Raw genomic sequence first — 21,572 nt, 5'->3', positions numbered from 1 at the left:
CCCTCTCTTTCTCTTTTACAGGTCCCCCCCCCCCCCTCCCTCATACTCTCCGTCCGCCTCTTTTACGTCTGTGCCACGGGCGCATCGGAAGCACCTCTCGTTTGTTCCTACGTTCAAGATTCGGCTTCCTCCGCATTACGACGACCGGGCTTCTCGTTGCTTCCGATTCAAGGTATACGAATGCATCATATATTTGATATTAAATTATTAAATATTAGAAAGAATGATGTTTGACAAGCTAGTTCAAAGCGTTATTCTATGTTTTTTCCGATATTTAATTAACAATAAAGTTGAAGCAACATTTTCGACACGAGAACGTCCAAAGCGAACGCAGTCTTAACTGCCTGGGAAAACGGCGGGTAACGGATGCACCGTCGAACGATTGAAGGAAACCGTGGTATAGTTCCTCAGTGCGATACCGCCGATAAGCCGAGGAATGTACTGCGCTTCGACGAGACTCCCATGAGAATTGCTGCATAATTTTATAATTTTCGCACAACTTATATACAGAGTAAGAAAAAATTTGTATTTGGGGAATGTATTAAAAAGTACACAAATATAATATAATTGTTAAATTAACATTCACCTTGTCAACATGTATTAACGTATATTTATGTACTTCTTAATGTACGCTTCCCATATTAAAGCAGCACGAAATTTCAGCGGACCATTTCTAACATAGCATTTTTTTATTGTATAAGCTGCTCGTCAATAAGCGTTTATCGTTCACGTCAGCGGCTTGTGATATTCGTTCACCTTCGGGACTTGGTAATAAGCCGATTTGGCTCGAACATGCTGTTTCTCATCTTTATTATTAGTCATTAGCGACGAAACGTCGCGGATGCAAATCGCGAGTAGGTAAGTCCGTGCGTGCGAGCGCACTGCGAATACATATTTCGCGACGCACCTCAAGCCGACACATCGGACTCATTTGCAAACGGGCGTGCGATACGCAACTCGAAATACACGCTGACGTCGTTTATCCACGTAGGCAAGTACGGAATTAACAGTATCGCGATCATTTTGTCGAAAAAGGCGATAGTCCGACAAGAGAACGTCACATTTGTGATTTTCTCTCTCGAGGAACATTTGCATGAGTATTTCAGTCAAATCTCGACATTTCAGTCGTAGCAAAGAAGCAGCGACCATCTCTTGCGAATAGATCGCTCGATTTCCGATTGAATCGCTGCTCCGCTATCGTAGAATCTTCGGCTCGGCCAACCTAACCTATACCGACACATAGAATATACCAAGGCCACTGCCGTCAACGCGAGTCCGCCAACGCAACTCGCGCGAATGCCCGTCAGTCGATAAGCGAGATAATAAGTTACGATTGTTCGTTACATCGTTCGCGCTTCGCAGATTTGGTCAGATTTTCCGCGTTGAAAACGGTCGATAGCCGTGACATAGCATAGCCAGCCCAAATGGCGTCGCTCGGCCGAAGCATTCGCTCGATCCTAACCTCTAACTCTAACTCGCTCTCCTAACTTGATCGAACTCGCGGCACCATTTCTCATGGCAACACTCGTCGTTGTCTTATTTGTTAATGACAAAATGTCGCACGCAAAGTAGCGACGTCGACGAATCAACTGCCGCTTATCCAGAAGCTATAATCGTACGGAGAATCGCGCCAATCCACCCATTCAGGTAACAACGAATACCGTCGATTCGTTGTGCGAACTATAAAGCGATAGTGGACGAAATACGCACAGTCAACAAATTAAAGGTTGCGGCATTTCTTTTCCTTTTTTATGGACTTCGCGACGCACCTCATATCCAATAGGAGAATTTGTATCTTAATAATCCTCAGGAAATATATTTTCCTATTAGATAGATACGAGATGCTTTGCGGAATTCAACGAAAAGGAAAGTATTGAAATCTTTAATCTGCCAACCGTGTATGTGTGTCTACGAGCGAATAATCAGCCTAAAAGCTAAATCACACTAGCGATTGCCGATTGAATTGTGATTACGATTGACAACTACTTTTCAATCAATCAGAGCAAAGCAGCCACCGACTGAGATTAATGGCTGCCGTTTAGACAATATTCTGTTTTAATAATCTTCGATCCAATCAACAATCGTTAGTGTGATTTGGCCTTTAAGGCCATTTCATCTTGTCCACGAAAATAACCTCAGTGGAATAACTGACTTATCGGTTCAAGACAAAGTTTTATGCCTTAAGTCTTTATCTTAAGTGACGCACAATGTGACTGTCTTGTGTCTGGGGTCTTAAGCTCAAAAGCCATGCTATTCGTAATTGATGATAAACCGCTGTATAAAAAAATAAAAAAAATATATATCTTTTAAGTAGTCTACAATAGGCAGTGGGAGTATGTTTGTAAGAAGTAAAAATAAGAAATTGACCAATCATACGGAGAAAGGAAGTTTTGCTAGAACAGCAAATTGTTTGTTAACCCTTTCGGTATATTTGACGAGTGAGACTCGTCATCTGCTTACTTGGGCATAAAATGTATTACTTTTACATATTAATCCATATAGCGACAAATTAAATCCGTCCCATGAGCATAAAAATCTTAAAATAATTCGGTACTCAAAGGGTTAACCCTTTGCACTCCAGCCTAGTAATGCATAGAGGCTATTAGTTCCAAGTACATACCTATGATGTAGAAGAAAAATAGAGTCGTTTCAATAAAACAAAATTTTTATTTCTTAGCTATTTTATAACAAAACATATTCTAACTTATATTATAAAAGAAAAACATAAATTTTAGGACTTAAAATTTCTTAAAGTGCCGAGGCAGCAAAACAACCATGTCGCCGCTACGGCGACAGCGGAGTGCAAAGGGTTAATATAGCAAAACAAATTTGTTTAGACAACAAAAGAATTTATTAAGGGTATTAATTGCTCTTTGCTGGATATACGGACAGCGAAATAATTTGGTTATACCAATTAAATTTGGTTGTTGTCGCAACGACATATTTTGTTACAACAGCAGAATTATTTTCTCCGTATAATAAATTGTTTCAAATTTGAATGTAAGGAGAATAATCGACTATGATTGGTTAATTTTCTACTCTTACAAACATACTCCCACTGCTCATTGTAGACCACGTTTTAAACGCGGTTGTAAGGGCCCGTTCCAATATAGTAAGCCGTAATATAAGATCGTTAAGGCCTGTTCTACAATACGCCATATGCCAGAGTCGAATGTCGGAACGTAACCGATGGTCCAATGAAAGAATTTATTTATCAAAAATAAGTTCTCCACATTGGAGCATCGACTACATTGGCAATCGACAGCGACATACAACGTATTGTAGAACAGACCTAATTAATATAAAAAGCGAATATGAATATTTATTTCGCTTACGATTCTATATTAAGGCCTCCTATATCGAAACAAGTCCTTATAATTTTGCTTTACAAACTTATAGCCATATACTTTTACGGATATTGTAGACCAGCCTTAATAAGCTCTTACATCCACCGATCATGCATTAATTACTCAAACTACACCGACCGTCTGAGCAGTAGACGACGTAATTCGGCAATTCCAGTTGGAAAAATTCAGTTTTTGGATTAAAATTCAGTTTTCGAGTCGTAAAAAACGTCGTCGAAGCGAAATAACGCGGCAGGTATACCGCGAGCGCAGCTCTGTCGGTGCTTTGAATAATAACCGGCTGCGGACATTCGTCCTACATTGGTTTGCACGCAACGCGACCGAGTTTCTGTTTAATTATCGTATGTCGTCCCGACGTGGCGCACGTTAGTACGCTCGTCTCGTATCGCGGTGATCCACACCGTTCGTGCCGCACACCGTTTCTGCCGATTTCAGCGACGCGGATTCTCTCTCACCGTTGCGTTGACTCTTGTCCGACTGAATAACAGCTGAAGCGCTCTCCAATTTTTAGTGTATGTAAACGTATTAATGACACAACGTTCGAAGAGACAATTGAATGCTTTGTGTTGCGCAGGTGGCATAATTCGCCGATTGCCGAATCACGTTTCGCGTCCCTATACGCAGAGAAAAAGGTTCCTTTAGATTTTGTATTTCTATTTATTTGACTAAAATTTGTTTCATAGAAGCAACATATATGCGAAATATTATTTGTTTCAGTAAAAGTTTTATTGTCTCATTCAAGAAAACTCTATTATTTAACAGAAAGAGTGTTATTATTTGAAATAATATCTTTTAATCAAGTAAAATATTATTTGGTTGCAATAAATATGTAAAATGAAACAATTTCTTCATAAGTAAATTATCTTTCGTTTCAAACAATGTTTTTATTTAAGATAAAGATATATATTCGTTGAAAAGTCTAACAATCGTATTTATTAATCGAAACATTAGTGTCTTTGGAGTACACTAATGATGAAAATTGCTTGGATGCAATCAAATGTACCAAGTTCGAAAAAATCTTTTTCTCAGTGTACACAGAGAAAAATCAGTCGTACGAACTAAAATCTAGCGATGGCACAGAGTAAAAAATTTTCGGTTACAAATGGACCGCTCAAATTTTTATATTGCTTTAACAAGGCAAATATTAACAAAGTGAATACGTCCATTTAATATATTTGTGTACTTTTTAACATATTTACCCCAGATCGAATTAACACAAAAATTTAGGTAGACTGTAACATAAATTTTTTACTATGCAGCTGAAATAGTTAAAATCTTACAAGATGAATTTGCTGCAAATATATTGTTGACTGTAGCGCCCAAATTCGAACAGCCACACTGAGAAACCCATTTAATTGAGTCGACTAAATTTTTGTTCGACTATGAGCAGACAAATTTGTTGTTATAAGAACCAAGGTTTAGTTCTCTGAACCAAAGGTTTGGTTCTTTGAAACCTCTGAAACTTCAGAGAACCAAACTTTCGGATTAGACAACCAAACTTTGGTTGTTACAACCAAAAAATTTGTTCGCCCACAGTCAAACAAGAATTTAGTTGATTCAACTAAATGGGTTTCTCAGTGCAGTAAATTTAGCCGCTAACAACAACGACATTAGCTAGTCCCTAAGTTTAGTTCCTATGGCTATTGATTCTAATTCTTTCTCTGAGTGCAAGAGAGTCGGCCGGTAAGAGTCAACGAACGATTCTTCACTTTCACGTTCGTGAACGCGCACGCGAGAAAGAAGAAGAAGAAGAAGGTGAAGTCAGCTGCAAACGAAGCGCGTATTCCACGGCGATCGATATTATCGCGTAACGATGTTTTATTAATAACGCCGTCGTCGTCGACGACAACACAACGTCTGCTAATAAGATCTCCCCGCTGCGTTGCGATGAATCCGTTATTGACGAGCGATATATCGGCGGTGTATATATTTAAAACGGGAAATAATGTATCGATTGCGTTGCGATCGCGGAAGACCGACGATTGTTTTCACCAGTTTTCCTTCTCGAGGCGGACCATCTCTGAAACTGTTTAAGAACTGCGGAATCTTCGCGATTCTCGGGTCGCTTCCTCGGTTGTCCATTGGCGTCATCGATTACTGCGTCGTTTCTGATCGCCCCAGCGAGCAGCCGAAACGAACCTTGCGGCTTAATTCGCGTTCGGAATGTATAAATTTTCCCAAGGTGGCTCGTACAGTCCGTTACACGCGTAATCGGGGTCGCCTCATTTGCATGGGAACTCTAATTTCGAGTTCGGTGTTGCGTAATAATTGACGATGTCACGAGTCTACCGAAGAAGCGACTTATGTAGGCCACTACGTTGTGCGAGAGGTAAGAGACGTATCGATAACATATCACGGGACATGCTTCAGATCGTGGGTTAGCGAGTTGGAAAATCATAAAATATCCGTCTGTTGGAATTTTCAAGTAGCAAAACCAGCCCTAAGAGTGCGAACTCGCCAAGTCCGACCAAATATATAGCGTGAGTAGCGCGTCGATGAAGCAAGCAGTGTCGGTTAATCGAATTGTATAAAATGCTGGCGGTGTGTCCCCGAGGTGGCAGAAAGCTCCGAATGGCTGCCGTCGAACGTTGTTGCGAGTTCGCGTCGCAACCGTCTGAAATTGTCTCGCGTTTCATCGCGGCACTTTCGCCAATCTGACGATCCATCGACCCCACAGGAGTCGTCGGAGGTGTTCTCGTGCGACCGGAGACCGCGGACGGATCCACCACGATCTGAGGCGGCGACGAAGAGGGCCATCTCCTCCTCGGAGTGAATCTCCCGATCAATCGACAGGACGCGGAAAACATAACGCACGATCGGTGCGTAGACCAGGAATATAGGCGCAGAACGGCCAACTCCCGCTGGGGACGGGGAGCGGACGGAGGGAAAGAGATAGAAGGAGGGACGAACGCCGACGAAGATGCGCAAGCAAGGTAGGAGCGAGACGGCGATACAGAATCGTCGAAAGGAACACAACGCGTTCGCCGACGCCCGTCGACGCTCGGCGTCGCTCGTGCGATTCCGTAACAGCGAGGCGGGGTTTAGGCGGGGTCGATACGAGGCAACTTCGCGTTTCCGGCGTCCTCCGTCGTCGTCGTTGCTCTCTTAATCGCGCGGTAATCGAAACACCGTGGCGACTATCTTCGCCGCTCGGTTATCGCCGCCGTCGCATCGCCCTTCCCCCGCTGTTCCTCTCTTCATCCAACCTTCTCCTATCTCTCGCTCTCCAGGTAATCATCATTAACTCTATCTCTCTCCCCCCCCCTCCTTCCCCCTCCCTCTCTTTCTCGCTCCTACGAGCAACTCGGTCGTCGAAGCGCGGTAACGTTATATCGCGGATGGTCTCGCGCGAAAGTCGTGATAATAACAAGAAGGGAGGAGGGAGAGCAGGCGGGGTGGAAAGCCGAGAGGGGAAACTGAAAGTGCGCGAGCGCGGATAGTACGCGCGCACGTTCTCTCTCTCTCTCTCTCTCTCCTTGACGCGGTCCGTCGGTCGATCGACAGACGACGGCGTGCGACTAGAGGACGAAGGGCAAGCGAAACGACGACGAGAAGGAGAGCGCGCGCGACGCTACTACACGGTCACGACGACGATAGATCCGAGCGAGACGAGGTGTGCGCGCGCGCGCGCTGTCCAAGCGACTGCTACACTACTAGTGCGCGTCGCGACACACGTACGCAGGCATGTACGGCGGCGTGCGTGGTGTCGCCGCGTTGGCCATGAGTGCCACGGGGACGTGATATGCCGTGGTTATCAGCGCGCGGCTATTTATCCGGAAGAGGACTCGGCGGCGCTTGGTCGCGCACAACTAGGACGGCAAGGAGAAGGAGCGGGAGAACGACGACGGACGAGCGTTATCGGACGCCTCGGAGCCGGGGCGCCGTCGCACGCCGACAGACAGAGCGGCGTTGCCACCTCCTCGCGGCCGCGGTCGCGGCCACCGCTGCTGCTGCCGCCGCCTCCACCGCCACCGCCGCCGTCGCACCGTCGTTGCCACGTCCGCCGCTACGTTCCACCGCCGGGAACGACGACGACGGTGACGGTGACGACAAGGAAGGAGACGACCGTCTTCACGGCTTAGCTGCTGGTAAGCCGCCGCTGCTTGCTCGCTTGTTTTGCATGCATGCTGCACCCGACGGTCCGTGTGTGCGAGAGCGAGAATCGGTGCGATCCGCGACGCGCAGTGGGTATGATACGTGCTCGTGTCGGTGGTGCTGTTACGCGCTGCTGTGTAACGGTAGTAGGGGGGCCCGTGGTGGCCCGGTTAAATAAAAGGCACGGTCCCCCACCTGAGAGGCCACTCGACCTCGAACCTCGGCCGTCGCACTTCTGGATCTCGCCGAGTGATAAGGCGCCGCCGTCGTCGCCGCCTCGAATGCAGCCACGAGTTATTGGCTACCTCGCAGTCGATCGAGTCGGTATATTTCGGAGTAAGGAAATAGCATAAGGGAGAGAAAAAGAGAGAGGAGAGAGTGTGCGTGGGCGGGTGTGTATGTGTGTGCATGCGCGCGCTTGTGCGATACACCTCCCGTGGTTATCGCGAGTGATAATGCACGAACGTGGCGCGTTGCAATGATGGAGCGCCAAGCGCCGCTGACACATGTAGGGAAGATGGTACACCCCGCTGTGGGAATTGCGACCGATCGAAATGAGTGTCGAGGTGGAGGCGCTGGCTCACGGAAACGTAAACAAACTGCTTCAATCTTGCGCGATGCACGTGAGAAGAAAAATCACTACAGGTGGAACGCTTTCTTCTCTCTCTCTCTCTCTCTGCTATTTGAAATAATAGATACGTTTATCGTATTTTGCTTCACCCGGTATTTACGCTTAATTAAAGAAATGATAAGTTAAATTTTCAAGATATCCTGCAAACGTGGTGTTTCGTATTATGCACTTTGCACATTTTCTCTCTTTCTCTCTTTCTCGTTTTGTCATATCACGGAAAATATCATTATGCCTCCAATATTTGCGACAATGTCTGAATATCAAGGCCTCGTTTTAGTTTTACCTTTGGTCCCGTTCTTTTTAACTGAATCGACTGCACTAGTTCAAGAAATGTATATACGTTGAAACATGAGAACTTCGTACGCTCGTCTCGTACGTTTCAATATGTATGTACATTTCTTGAACTAGGCAGCCAGTTTAGCTAAAAAAACAGATCATTTGATATTGGGTCATTGGCGTCTCGTCGATCGCTACATAAGAATACGGGAGTAACACGTAAATAGAGTCGGCGTTTTACATAATTAAAAATTTGCTCCTGGACAAAGAGAGAGTGCCTTACAAACGTTCCATTTCATTGTGCATCCAATCGGGAGATATCGATTTAAGTTTTTGTAACGTCTGCAAACTGCTCCAATTCTCTCGTTATGACAGTAACGGTTACGTCGCTGATAATTATCCGAGAATTTCAGGTGTCAGACAGTTATAAGAGGAGGAAAGAGAAAAGAAGAAAGAGAGGTAAAATGCATATCTAAAGTAAAATTACAACTGAGAAGTTATGAAATATTAAATATGCGTTTCTCGTTTATTAGTATTACAATTTCGGAAGAAAACTATCTTTTTTCCCATTTTTCCGCGGATTTCTATCTCAAAGGTACAAAAACTCGTTTAGAAAAGTTCACGTGTGTTCGGTTAAAACCATGCCGTGTTTACTTTTTTCGTAAAATAAAAAAAAGTACGAAACCGAAAAAGTCCGTTGAAAATTTGGGAGAAAACAGTTTTTTTTCCGAAACTTCAAAATTATGCATTCTGTATTCTCGTTACTGAAGAAGAATCGGCACCGGTTTCTTCGTCCTCGATTTTTCTAAAACGTCCGCTCGCAATGTGACATTGCGCCAGCCAGATTCGCAACTTCCTCGTAAAAATGGACGCTTTCAGATAAGCTCGGTACACCGTCCATTTATAACCGTGATAATGTCAAACATAGAAAGTATTCGAACATAAAAATGATAAAGACCATTATTATTAGACTCGAGCGATGAATATTCGAACGGGACACGAGCGATATCGTTCCTTTTCGGACGCGTTTCTCCTATATCATATATGGCATGAGATAATTCTTTATTTATTTCCCGAATCTCGCTCACGTCTTCAAATTTTCGCGTCGTTACGAACGTCGTCGAATATTATCGAGTATGCTGAATAAGAAACGTTTCACGTAATATTTACGAAATGTCGGAAGGATCGCTTGTTACATATTAATCCCTTGCACTCTCAACAATATTTGAACCCGATGCATCAGCCGGCTCCAATCTTACTTATTTTTGTGCGGACTATAAGAATGAGGAATAAGCGCTCTTTCCAGATTTTGCAAGATTTCGTCATGAATTTTCCGGATATATGTCTCATTATATGTACAGTTACACATGCATCCAACTACACGATATTCTGAAAGTAAATAATCAAAGCAATGCCCGATAGTGCAAAGAGTTGAATGAATGCATTGAACCAAGCTCGTTTCACGCGGAAAATAATTCAAACGTGACGCAGGAGCGTCCCGCGACAGTCGGGGGGACTCTGATCGATATTCACGCTTAGATCGATGCTCCGAATCTCGAAGATGCCGATCGGTCGCTCTCGCCGCGCACCGGTCGCAAAATAGACGCGCGTTCTACGACGAGGCGGCGTGAGTCACCGCACGCTTCACTCGTTCGCGGGCGATTCGTTTTCGTCGGCCTTTCGCGATAGACAGGAGCGAACAGAAGATGTCGGAATCGACCCGAATTCGTTTAACCTCGCGGGCTCACGGACGGTTTGTTTATCCGGCGCGAGCGATGACACGTGACTCGATTTCCGACGAGTCACCGCATGCGAGGAACATTTTCTGTTCTTAGCGACCGTCCTCTCTCTCTTTCTAACCCAAGCGAGGCAAGGAGCAACAGAGGGGCAAAGAGAGGTGCTCGCCCCCTCCCCTCTCTCTCTCTCTCTCTCTCGCCTCTTCCTCGGGTCTCACGCGGCCGGCCTTGGCGGATCATTCACAGGCCGGAATCGCTTTCGCGCGGATTCGTACGTCGCGCCGTACCGCAGGCACAGGTGGTGGTCGACTTTCGTTTTCGAAGGTTCATTAACCCCCTCGCGCGTTCCCCGCGCGCCGTAGCAATCGGATGGCGCACGTTAGCGGTTTGCAGTTCCATCGAGAACTTGCGGCCAACTATGCTGCGCTAAACCAACTTTCGCGACGAACACACCGCGGCGGTTTGGAACTCGATTACGCCAGGCGACGACGACACCGGGACGCCGCACAGCCGCGATCTTTTGATATTTTTCAATCGGCTGCGATTGACACGAGCCTTTCTCCCCGCGGACGTGTAATCGGTTCCCCCGCGGCTTGTCGCGATTCAAGCCGGCTCCTGTACGATGTGACAATATTTATTTATTTATTTATTTCATTTCATTTCATTTTTGATAAAAAAGAAGTCCCTTTAGAGTACGTAAGTATCGATGTAAGGTATATTGCCTCCGTCCAGCAGAAGAAACAGCTTAATATAGAACCTAATTCTACAACCACAACTGGATCATTTTTTTATCTCGTCGTAGAATCTTCTTTTCCCCACTTCTTTGAACTTCCATCACATACTTTATCGTAAAACGATTAAACGATGAATCATAAAGTCCCAAAAAGTCCATGGATAATTACGAAATAAAGTGAGTCAAAAATAAAACCCGTGCATGATTCTAAGAAAGAAAAACATGCTGCAGTTCTGATGTTAATGGTCATTATGATTGATACGTTTTCCTGAACCTATCAGGAATCTAAAAGAATATTCTAGTCACCGACGATAATCACTAAGCGCTCGCTGAGCTTCTTCCTCCGCTGAACGCAGCCATTTTCACCTCTGCGATTATACATAGATAATTCCTAATACGCGATTCTTATTTTTAGCGCCGAACTGCATCACGCGAGCGTATCGTACGAAACTGTCCGTCGACTTCATATATTTCCCGTTTTCTAAAATTAACTAATTAACTCGTCTCTGCGCACGCGCGATCCCGAACGTGCGGTTTTCGACGGAACAGGTTCTGTTATTTTTCGAGCGACCCGCCGCTTTTTCTCTCCTCCGGCTGCGACAACTTTACGAGCACCCGCGATACTTCGCGGACCTGTCGTCGTCGCGCGAGAAAACCTGGCCGATGCCGAGCGGGGAGAACATGCACGCGTGCGCACACATATATACACACACACCCACTGAAGTGCAATCAATGTATCATCACTGGGAACCAGTCAATAATGATCATAGTTATAAGTATAGCACTGTGAATCGGTAAAATCTCGCTGCAAAAGTCTGTTAATAGCATCGGTTGACTCCATCGAAAAAAATCTAACTGCAGTGAAGAAAGATATTATTTATTACTTCTTTTTTTATTATCTCAATCTCATTTTTAAGACACTGTCACTGGATTTTGCCTGAAATATTCTTAATTATGGTTTAACTGCACGGAGGAAACCAGTTCTGTTAGAACAGCAAATTATTAATACAGCGACAGCAGAAGATTTTGTTTCGACAGCAGAAAAATTTGTTAAGAATATTAATTGATATTTGCTGAATGTATAAAGAGCAAAATACGCTAATTAACATTTTACTGCTGTCGCAACGACGTTTTGCTGCAAAATTATTTTTTCCATATAATAAATTTTTTTGCTGTTATTATGTTAACAAACAATTTGCTGTTTCAACAAAACTTGTTTTCTCTGTGTGATTTAGTTCATATTTTTCATATTTGAAAAACGCTTATTCTGTTGACCACTCGGATTCGAAACTACTAGAACTTGAAACCCATACGAACTATGCCAAGTGCGATATAAAGTTGAATATATACATGATATGCATATATATTTCTGCCACGGAATGCGTAACAACGATTTGCAGTGAATTTTTCACTGGCCGAAGTCAGTGAAACATTAGACAAAAGAGCTAAATGAAAGAATCTCCCCTAAAAATTAACCAATACTCACTGATTATCAGTAGAATATTGTTTCAATGATTCAATTACTGACGTTTTCACTGGCGGTAAAAAATTAATGTGTCAAATTTAACTTAATTCAGACGTCCCAAGCGGTTCACGCGAATTTTCGTGTTAATTTAATACAAGAATAAATATATTGTAAGGTTCTGTAAATATTATGTCAGAAATTAATGCAAAATTAACACAGACGAACACTGAAGTATAAAATATATTCTAACGCTCACACACGCTGAATATCGACATGAATGTTGAAATAACGTAAACGCAATATGTTAAATTAACGCACGGATATGTTAGAGATATTTAACATAGAAATTCGAATTCAAGGACCGGTTTCAACGCAAGTGCAAAATGTTGTTTTTACTGTGCCGATTCAGCTCAGAGGAGCGTATAAACGCACACACGTGTCTTTCCGCCGGCTCTGCAGCGGCGCACCGGCTGGGAGAGAGAGAGAGAGAGAGAGAGAGAGAGAGAGAGAGAGAGAGAGAGAGAGCGATAGACAAAGGGAGGCGGAGTGAGAGACAGAGAGCGAGTAGAGAAATCATCCCCTTTAAGAGATAGACCTTAAAGCACCGGCGGCACGCCGCGTTTCCCCTCGAATCTCGCGAGAGAGAGAGAGAGAGAGAGAGAGAGACACTCCTCCGCTTTCTCGCGTGCACGCACGCCGGCATTGTGCAGCGATGCGCGTGCGGAAAACGACCGTGCGTGCCGTCGTCGTGCTCGACGAGCCCGCCGCAGCGTCCTCGGCGCCGCTGCAACACAGTGGTGGCGACGATGCAACTCGCGAGCCTGCGCCGTTGCTTGCGCGCGCCTCGGCGGCCCGAATCATCCGCGGAGAAGTCCGCCGATACCGGAACTGTCCACGCGTGTGGGAAGCGAGCGGCACGGTAATGTGTCGAGACAGAGAGAGAAAGAGAGAAGGATGCGTCGACCGGCGGGACGACATCGAGGCATAAAAGAGAGCGTCGAACACCTGTTAATATCGGCCGCGCCCGCCGCGGTGGTGTTCCGCCGGTGACGGATTAACGATCAGTTGTTCGCACAGCTGTTTCAGAGCCCACCGCCAATAGCATGGAAGTCGCGGAGAGGGAGAAGCCGTTGGTGAAAGACTTGAACGAACATATCATGTGCCCGTTGTGCCGAGGATACCTCATAGACGCCACGACCCTCGCGGAATGTCTGCACTCCTGTTAGTATAACCGTCGTTCTCTATCAGCATGACCGTCGCGAGACGTTGCGTTAAGCCGGCCCGAGGATCTCGGTAGCCGCCTGCTTCGCTTATGAACTTATCTGAGAGAGTCGGAGCTGGCGGTACAATTTGTGTATTTATCGTGAGCGGTAAGACAGATGAATCGTGTGTTGCTTTTGGAATAAGTTCAATCTGTGTTTACACACAGATAAGATTGGTCGAGTTGGCGTGACGGTGAGAGCCGAACGCGGCTTTCTGGCCGAAGAGAACAGGATTTTCGGTTCTAAGAACCCCTGATTTGGTTCACCTGAGAACCAGATCATTCGGTTTTCTTCGACGAAAACGGCTCGTCCGGCTCGTTTCGTATCGTCGATTCAACCGATTCGTTTTTCTTCACGTAAAAGTTTCTTGGAACGCAAATGTTCTCCTAAGTTTAAAAAGGAACATTTTGCGACTCCACATTTCCTCTTGCGTTCCCCTCTCGATAAATACATGAACGAAACCCACCTCGAACCGGTCTCTCCAATCTCACGACGCGGTGAAAATTGCGGTAAGACGCGACGGAGAGAAAAGTTTGGTTGAAAATTAACGTGTCGATGAACGAATCGTTCCCGTTGGAGGAATTTCTGATTTTAACAACTTCATTTCGTCCGTAAGAATGTCGTTTCCGTTGAAAGAAACGGAATTTTTTTCTCCCGGTGCGCTACGTTCAAGTAATATTTACTTAATCCAAATAAAACAAACTACTCCAGCAATCCTCAGCGAATATTTACTTGAACGTAGCCATTTTTGTCAGTGCGGCAACAACGATTCCGCTACAGCGGCAAAGTGATTTCGTGCAGAAATTCCCTTCGACCTTCGACGGCTTGTTTACCGTCACGTTAATTCGGCCGATCTTTTTCCCCCATGCGTCCTGCGGAGATGACGCAAACCTGCCGCGCAGCGGATCGTATTCCACGCTTCGTGTCTCGGTCGTATGTTCGCGACGTCGCCGTCGTCCGTCAGTTTGCAGAGGTTGCATCGTCCGGCTGAGCAACGGCGCCCGCGTGTGCCCGGTTTGCGGCGTGAGGACCACGCCGCCGCTCCTGCCGGACACGCGTCTCCAACGGCTGGTGTACCTCGTGGTTCCCGGGCTCTTCCGCGCGGAGCTCCAACGGCGACGTCACTTTCTCGTGCTGAACCCGCTGTGCCCGCCGTTGCCGCCTCCCCTCGGCGCCATCAACCTCACCTTGGACGACCTCGTCAGTCTGAGCCTGGAGGAGCTGGACGAGACTGAATGGGAGATGTGCGAGGACGGGGTGTCGAGGAAGCGCAACGACGTCCCGTCGGCGTGGAACGAGGACGAGGACGTCGACCACGAGGCTCCGCAGAGCAGCGGCAAGACCCGATACCTCAAGTGCCCGGCGGCCGTCACGGTGCGTCATCTGGTGCGACTGCTGATGCTGAAGAGAGGGTGGGAGGAGACTAACTCGTCGGTCGTCAACGGCATCAGCAGGATAGAAATCCTCTACCATCAGCTCGGACCGCGTTCCAGCGGCGGAGACGAGATACACCTTCTCAGTCCCTTCTGGACCCTTCTGGACCTCGCATGCATATTCCACTGGAAGAGGGTGAGTTTAATGGCTTAACGTGTGTATGCGTCGCGATCGATCGCCCCGGCAGACATGTCAGTTACAGGGGTCCGCATTAACGATAAGGGTATATATTTACGCGTCCCTCCGGCTATTTTGCTGCTTTGCTTCGCGTTTTTTCTTTTTTCTTTTTGCGACTTTATTTTCACTCAGTCACCTGCCGTATCGTTGTAATATTTGCGTCGTATCGTTTAGGAGATCGCGCAAGTTTGATGAGTCCGACGAGTCGAAATAGTAGTAATGTTCGCTGACGCGTATTCGGAACACGTGAAACGGTTGAATACCGCGTGAAAATTTACACGTGGAAAATCTAGAATCACGCGGACCCTCTGATCGACGTTAACAGCCAGGGAGTCCTTGAGTATAAGTGAACGGGAGAGGAATGGAAGGTTGTAAGGGAAAAATCCGGGGTTGGCCTCAGGTCTATTGGCTGACTCGGAACCAATTGGTTCCGCGGGTGGTCTGCGTTAGTCTCCGACAAAATGACCATTTTGTGACGAGACCTTTTTTGCGAGAACCAGATGACGACTTGCGATTTCTCGCAAGGAGGGGGATTACGTATTGTCTGCTAGTTTTGTTGCGAAGGCCGCGTTTACACCGTGTGTAAAACCCGTGAACTGTACGTGTTTCCAGTGCAAAGGCAAGCTCGACGTTTAATTTGACACCCAATCGTCCCGGCGAGATCTAAGCGAGATTAGCTGCAATTATACAACCGTGCTCGCGCTTCGGCGATGCGCGCGTTATCAAAGACAGCGCGGCCTTCTGTCTGTTGCAGTTGGAGCCGATGAGGCTGGTCTACCGGGTGTTGCGGAAGGAAGAAACGCTCTCGATATCGGAGGTCCCCTCGAAATACGGGCCGAAGGACGGCCAGCCGGCGGCGATCGAGAACATACCGAGACCGCCGACGCCGCCGCCCAGCCCGAAGCCCAGTCGCAAGCCGGAAGTGGAAGCTCCTCTGACCTTGGAGAGCGACACGAAGCTACCTCAGGTCGACGAAGCTAAGAACGTCGACCGTGAGAAAGAGACGAAGAAGCCGCGCTGCGAGGTGACGCCGGTTATGCGAACCCCCGATCCACCCGCAAGTCTTCCAACGAGGAACCACCACCACCACTCGAGGGAGAGCTCGAGGAGCAAGGACATGGGCAGGATGGAGCACCTGAAGCGACGCAAGCGGCGCAAGCGGCGCAACAAGCGGGTGATCGCGGAGATTACGACTACGCCGCGCGAGGACCTGCTGAAGCTGAAGGTCAGACTAACGCCGTGCCCCCCGAGGATCACCTCGAGCAGCAGCAGCAGCAGCAGGAGCGAGAAGAGCGGCCGTTCGAAAGAGAAGCTGCTGCAGCTGCGAGCGGTGAGGCGCGAGAAGCTCAAGGCGATCACCAAGCAACACGCAAAGACGAAGCATCTTCCTCCGGCGGATTCTCCGCCTCTCTTAGATTACTTCCCGGTGGCGGATTCTCCGGTGGGCTGCGAGGAAACAAGTGCCAAGGACGAATGCACGATAGAGCCGGAGGAGACGATCGAGGACATCATCGACTCCATTCCGGACGAGGTGGTGCGCATCGCCCAGAGCGAGGACAACGCCGTCGTGGAGCGCGCCTTCGAGCCGGAAGCGAAGGCGAAGCAGGAAGCGGAGGAGCCGGAGGAGAGCAAGAGCGAGTCGCCGGAACGGACGAAGAGCGCGACGGAGGAGTCGCCGGTGCGAGCGAGGAGCGCGACGGAGGAGTCGCCGGAGCGAACGAAGGGGACGACGGAGTCGCCACCGGGAGGAACGAAGGGAGCGACGGAGTCGCCGGAAGCAACGAGGAAAGCGACGGACTCGCCGAAGAAGGACGAGGAGATCCTGCGCCGGCTGGGTCTGGTCGCGGTGAACGAGGCGATCGCCGAGCTGCGCGACAAGGCGAAGCAGCGCTGCCAGCACAGCGCCGAGAAGACGAACAACTTGGACCGCGAGAAGCTGGAGAAACAGCTGCGCGAGAGCAAGGCCAACCGCGTCCGGAGCCTCTTGGCGGAGAAGCAGATGCGCGACGCGCTCAAGAGCATCATGTCCAAGACGAACGAGGAACTTTCGTCGGTCAACAGGACACCGTCGCCCGTCCCTGCGGCCGCCGCCTCCACGACCGTTCGCGCGGCAACACCTCCGGCGGCGTCTCCGGCAGCGGCACCACCCGCGGTGGCTCCCGTGGTCACCTCTGCAGCCAGCTCCGCGAACAATCCTGCGCTCACGAGCACCCTGAAGAAGAAGGGCCCGCCGCCGTTGGCGCCGTTGAGCATCGGCAAGTCTTCCGGCTTCGCCGCGACCAGCACCGTCCAGCTGGTGTCCGCTTCTTCCAAGTACGAGACGCCGTTGGACCTCAGCAGCGGCAGCGGCACCGTCAACGACAACGCCCTCGATCTGTCCGCCACGCTGACCGCCAGCAGTAATCCGTCTCCCTCTTCGTCGTCCAAGTCCCCCACCGGGCCGAGGGCGCTCCCCGTGATAATCTCCGAAACCATAATCCGCAAGGCCAGGGACTCGGTGGAGCCGCGCAAAGGACAGGAGTCGGGCCTGAAGACTCTCTCGCAAGTTACCGTGTCGGGCAGCGGTCCGTCCGAGAAGGACCAGCCGAAGGAGCCGTCCGCGTTGCCCTCCACCGCCGCCGTCAACAAGGTCGCCCTGCGCATTCCTCAGCCGCACCACCGCATCTCCGGCTTCCGCGTCAAGGTCATCAAGCCGAACCTCAGCGTCCGGCATATCCCGAATCCCCAGGCCGTGGTCGCCTCCCAGTATCGCAATCAAAGGCCCAGTTACTACAACTCCGTCTCCCAGCAGCCACCGTAAATGTGTCTTTAATTTATTTTTCTCCCTCCCTCTCTCTCTCTCTCTCCTTCCTTCGCCCGCCGCACCCCGCCGACGTTTTATTTCCGTCCCGACGGGGACTCCTAATCTAAAGGCTGCCACACGTCGCATGCTCCCTCCTAGCTTCAACGACGCCGAACGCGCGCTCGCGATTACGTAATTAGGTCAGTCGGAAGACTCGGAGCGGAAGACACGCTGGCTCATTCGAGACTTCTCTCTCGATCTTGTTTATCGAATACGCGCGAAGGCTACCTTGACCCACGAGAGCTGTAAGTACCATCCTGACATCTTTCGTCGAATGCGAGAAAAGCCGTTACGAAAAGGCCTGTTTTTGCCGCGTTCGGAAAATGTAAAACACACATTGTTTCTTATAGTTTTTGAGACGTAGAATCCGATGGTGCTGGTTAAAATTATGCCGCTTAATGGGAATATATAAAAGAAATTCAGTTTAAAAAGTACGTGAGCGCGTGACTTTTTGAGGAATAAAACAATCGCTCTTTATGGTTGAGATTCTCGAGTGTTATTGTTTACAACGCTTCGTTAAGTCTAAGGGTGAGTTGTGGAGGTGATTTACTGAAAGCGCCAATGCCGTAGGTAAAAACGAAACGAAGTAACATTCGTTTGTTCAGGCGTCTGTAAGTCGGTTTGACCTCTACGCGTCTACTTACGGGTTAAATCAGGAAAACACGTAGCGTCGCAGACATTCGCGAGGAAAAAAAATATTGAACAAATATAAAAAATATAGAATATCTTATAAAAATGTTATATTTAATGATGAAAATATCAGATCCGCAAGTTCTCTAGTTATATTTAATGATGAAAATATCAGATCGGAAAGTTCTCAGACGTTTGTACGAACATGTTCGAGTCGGCTTTCCCCATCCAGCGCCTGAAAACTTTTCGTTGCATCTGATATATTTTTGCTATTAAAAATAGCATTATCATGCATAAAAATAGCATTTTCATAAGATATTCTATGTTTTTATATCAAATTATAACGTATCGCACCATGTGGCGTAACGACCTGTCTTGTATAAAAATAACTGCAACACTACGCGTTTTTCCGATATCAATTCAATTTTTCCCGTCATATGATGTAATTTTAATTAGCGCGGATGTTCATAGATTTCTCGCCTCAAAAACTACGTTGAAAAAAAAAAAGAAATTGAAATTTTACGATGCAAAATGTTTCTCGTGACATTTTCTTCGACATTTATTTATAGAATACGGTTGGAGAAAAGTTTGACTCTGATAACGGAATATATATTTTTGTGAAATATACCTACAAGTTTGCTTATTAATTGGTTTATTTGCTAGGAATAAAATTTTATTTTATTTTTATTTAATTTCATCTAAATAAACGTTTATTTCTGTGGAGAAAACCTCACATTTTATAAATAAATTTTTCCCTTTTCAGTATATTAAAAATGGTATCTATTTTACTTTGCCCGACTACTGAAGAACAGACCTTCTCGCAACATTCTCTTTTAAATGTTACTTTTTCGTACTTTTCCTCGCGCAAATCGATCGCACCTCGCGATTTTGACAAGAAGAAAAAGAAACGAAATACCGAGCAGAGAGAGAGAGAGAGAGAGAGAGAGAGAGAGAGAGAGAGAGAGAGAGAGAGAGAGAAGGACTTTTAAGTGCATTTGTAACACCGATGGTGGTGACGCGCACTCTCGTCGTCATAGTCGTCGTGATGTCACCTTCGACCCGATTACGTCACGGCGCGTTACGTTCCGCGCGCATCTTGCCCTTTGCGATCGGATAGAGAGGCCGATATTGCGTCGGATTATCGTTACCTAGGTACATCAAAACTGTACATGTCCGTAATATGTATATGTCTGGTCTCTGTCGTGGCGGTCTATACACTTACGGTTACCGCGGATCGATCTGATAAAACGGGTTTTCGCGAAGAATTCGCCACGTATTTCCAGTATTTGAGGGAGAGGAGTTAACTATGTACGTGTGGATCGAGAGGGAAAAAAAGAGAGAGAGAGAGAGATAGAATGAGCAAAAGAGAGATATAGATGGATAGAGAGAGAGAGAGAGAGGAGCAGAGAGTTAATAATCGGGATGGTAGTCGAATGAATGGATGGCTACGATAATGGAACAGGTGACAGGTAGTCGTCGGCGTCTATTGTTGCCACGTTAGGACCGTTTGAATGCTCGCAAGAGGTCCGAGTCCGATGCTCGAGTGCCTGAAGATTCAGCTTGACGATTATTTCGTTGATATTTATTGCGGATCGCGAGGCGGGGAGAGAGAAAGAGAGAGAGAGAGATCGAAGCATAGATACAGATCGCCGGCAAGTCCGCGAGTTCGCTTATTTCCTCGCAACGCGAGCGCGTTTGTTATGTACATATACATTTATGTATATTTTATTCAACTATTGTCGTACGTATACATGCGTAATTTTTGTTGAATGTATCGCTTGTTGTCGTTTCATTAAAATTGAACTGATGGAGGAACTCGCCGGGATTTTGCCGCGCGTATTCGCGCGACGTTACGCGTACCCGCGGTTGTTGAGAATTATTTCCGTTGTTTACAATACGTTGTTTTGTCCTCGGCGAGGGGGCGATGTTTCCGGAGCGTCCGCATTCGGCGAAAACACTCCAAGTGCATGAAATCAATTAGGAGACGCGGCCAGTCTCTCTCTCTCTCTTTTTGCTTCACGATCGCTCCAACCAACGACTCCAAAGATGTAAATAACGTAATTGAGTTTGATCATGTTACAAGGAAGGAGGGAGAGAGAGAAAGAGAGAAAACGAAGGGCTGTGCTGTGCGATTCACTTGAAGTTTTCAAGAAATCAGCTCGAGAACGCGCTAGTCGCGAGTGTCACACGGCCCGCGTCGGGCGACTTCCCTCCTCTCCTCGTCATCCTCCTCGTCATCCTCCTTGCGATTAGCAAAGTATACACATAACTCGTAGAGATGCCAAAGAACACTGAAGAGAACGTGTGCAATGTATTAGTGCAATTTAGTTGTCATTTAACGTAACATGTAATAATCGATCTGTCGCTCGGCGCCAACGCTGAGCCACGAATTCATCGTAAAAGGTAGGTAGTTAGGTTAGGTAGACGGTCGTGCGGACATTGCGTGCGGGTGTGTGTGTGCGTGTGTGTGTGCATGTGCGTGTGTGTGTGCACATGCGTGCGTGCGCGCGTGAATCGAGATCCCCCGCGGCGGAATTTCCTTTGTAGCGTGCAAACGTGCGGGAGCAGAATTACAGATGTTTTTNTTTTTTTTTTTTTTTTTTTTTTGAACGGAATTTATAAAGGGAGCGTGCGATCGATCAGACCGATCGCGCGCGACGTAACCGCGCATTTTGATACGCGACGAAGACCAGATGAAAGAGAACGCGAGGAAGATCTTCCGATTGGCAACTGTTATCGTGTAGAACCTAAACCGACTGCGATCGGTCGGGATATCGTAAGAAAAATTCGGAGATCTCGCGTCGTCTGAAAGAAGAAATCTTTCAGCGAGTGCCCGTTTGACCTTTCCGAAAGCTGGCGCGATTTTATACGTTTAATTCGGAGGCGAAAACAACTAGCACTCTCGATTTTATTAATTTTTTTTCTT

At 47.3% G+C, this 21,572-nt stretch overlaps 1 protein-coding gene across 3 annotated transcripts; it reads left to right on the top strand.

Moving 5' to 3' along the window:
• Window positions 1–834: 834 nt before the first annotated feature.
• On the top strand, window positions 835–19,310 carry LOC106742361 (polycomb group protein Psc-like). Of its 3 annotated transcripts, XM_014615231.1 has the most exons (5): window positions 835–858; window positions 6,043–6,298; window positions 13,379–13,522; window positions 14,528–15,132; window positions 15,929–19,310. In XM_014615231.1, the coding sequence occupies exons 2-5, from the start codon at window positions 6,286–6,288 to the stop codon at window positions 17,972–17,974; spliced, it is 2,808 nt and encodes a 935-aa protein (XP_014470717.1). In that variant the 5' UTR covers window positions 835–858; window positions 6,043–6,285; the 3' UTR covers window positions 17,975–19,310. The 3 variants fall into 3 exon arrangements, with proteins under 3 accessions (XP_014470717.1, XP_014470715.1, XP_014470714.1); XM_014615229.1 differs by lacking the exon at window positions 835–858 and having other exon boundaries at window positions 5,963–6,298; XM_014615228.1 differs by lacking the exons at window positions 835–858; window positions 6,043–6,298 and adding an exon at window positions 6,317–7,453.
• Window positions 19,311–21,572: the final 2,262 nt, after the last annotated feature.

The sequence above is a fragment of the Dinoponera quadriceps genome, unplaced genomic scaffold (assembly GCF_001313825.1).
Source record: "Dinoponera quadriceps isolate SergipeBrazil2010 unplaced genomic scaffold, ASM131382v1 scaffold629, whole genome shotgun sequence".
Taxonomy (NCBI): Eukaryota; Metazoa; Arthropoda; class Insecta; order Hymenoptera; family Formicidae; genus Dinoponera; species Dinoponera quadriceps.
This window is presented reverse-complemented; position numbering and strand designations above follow the sequence as displayed.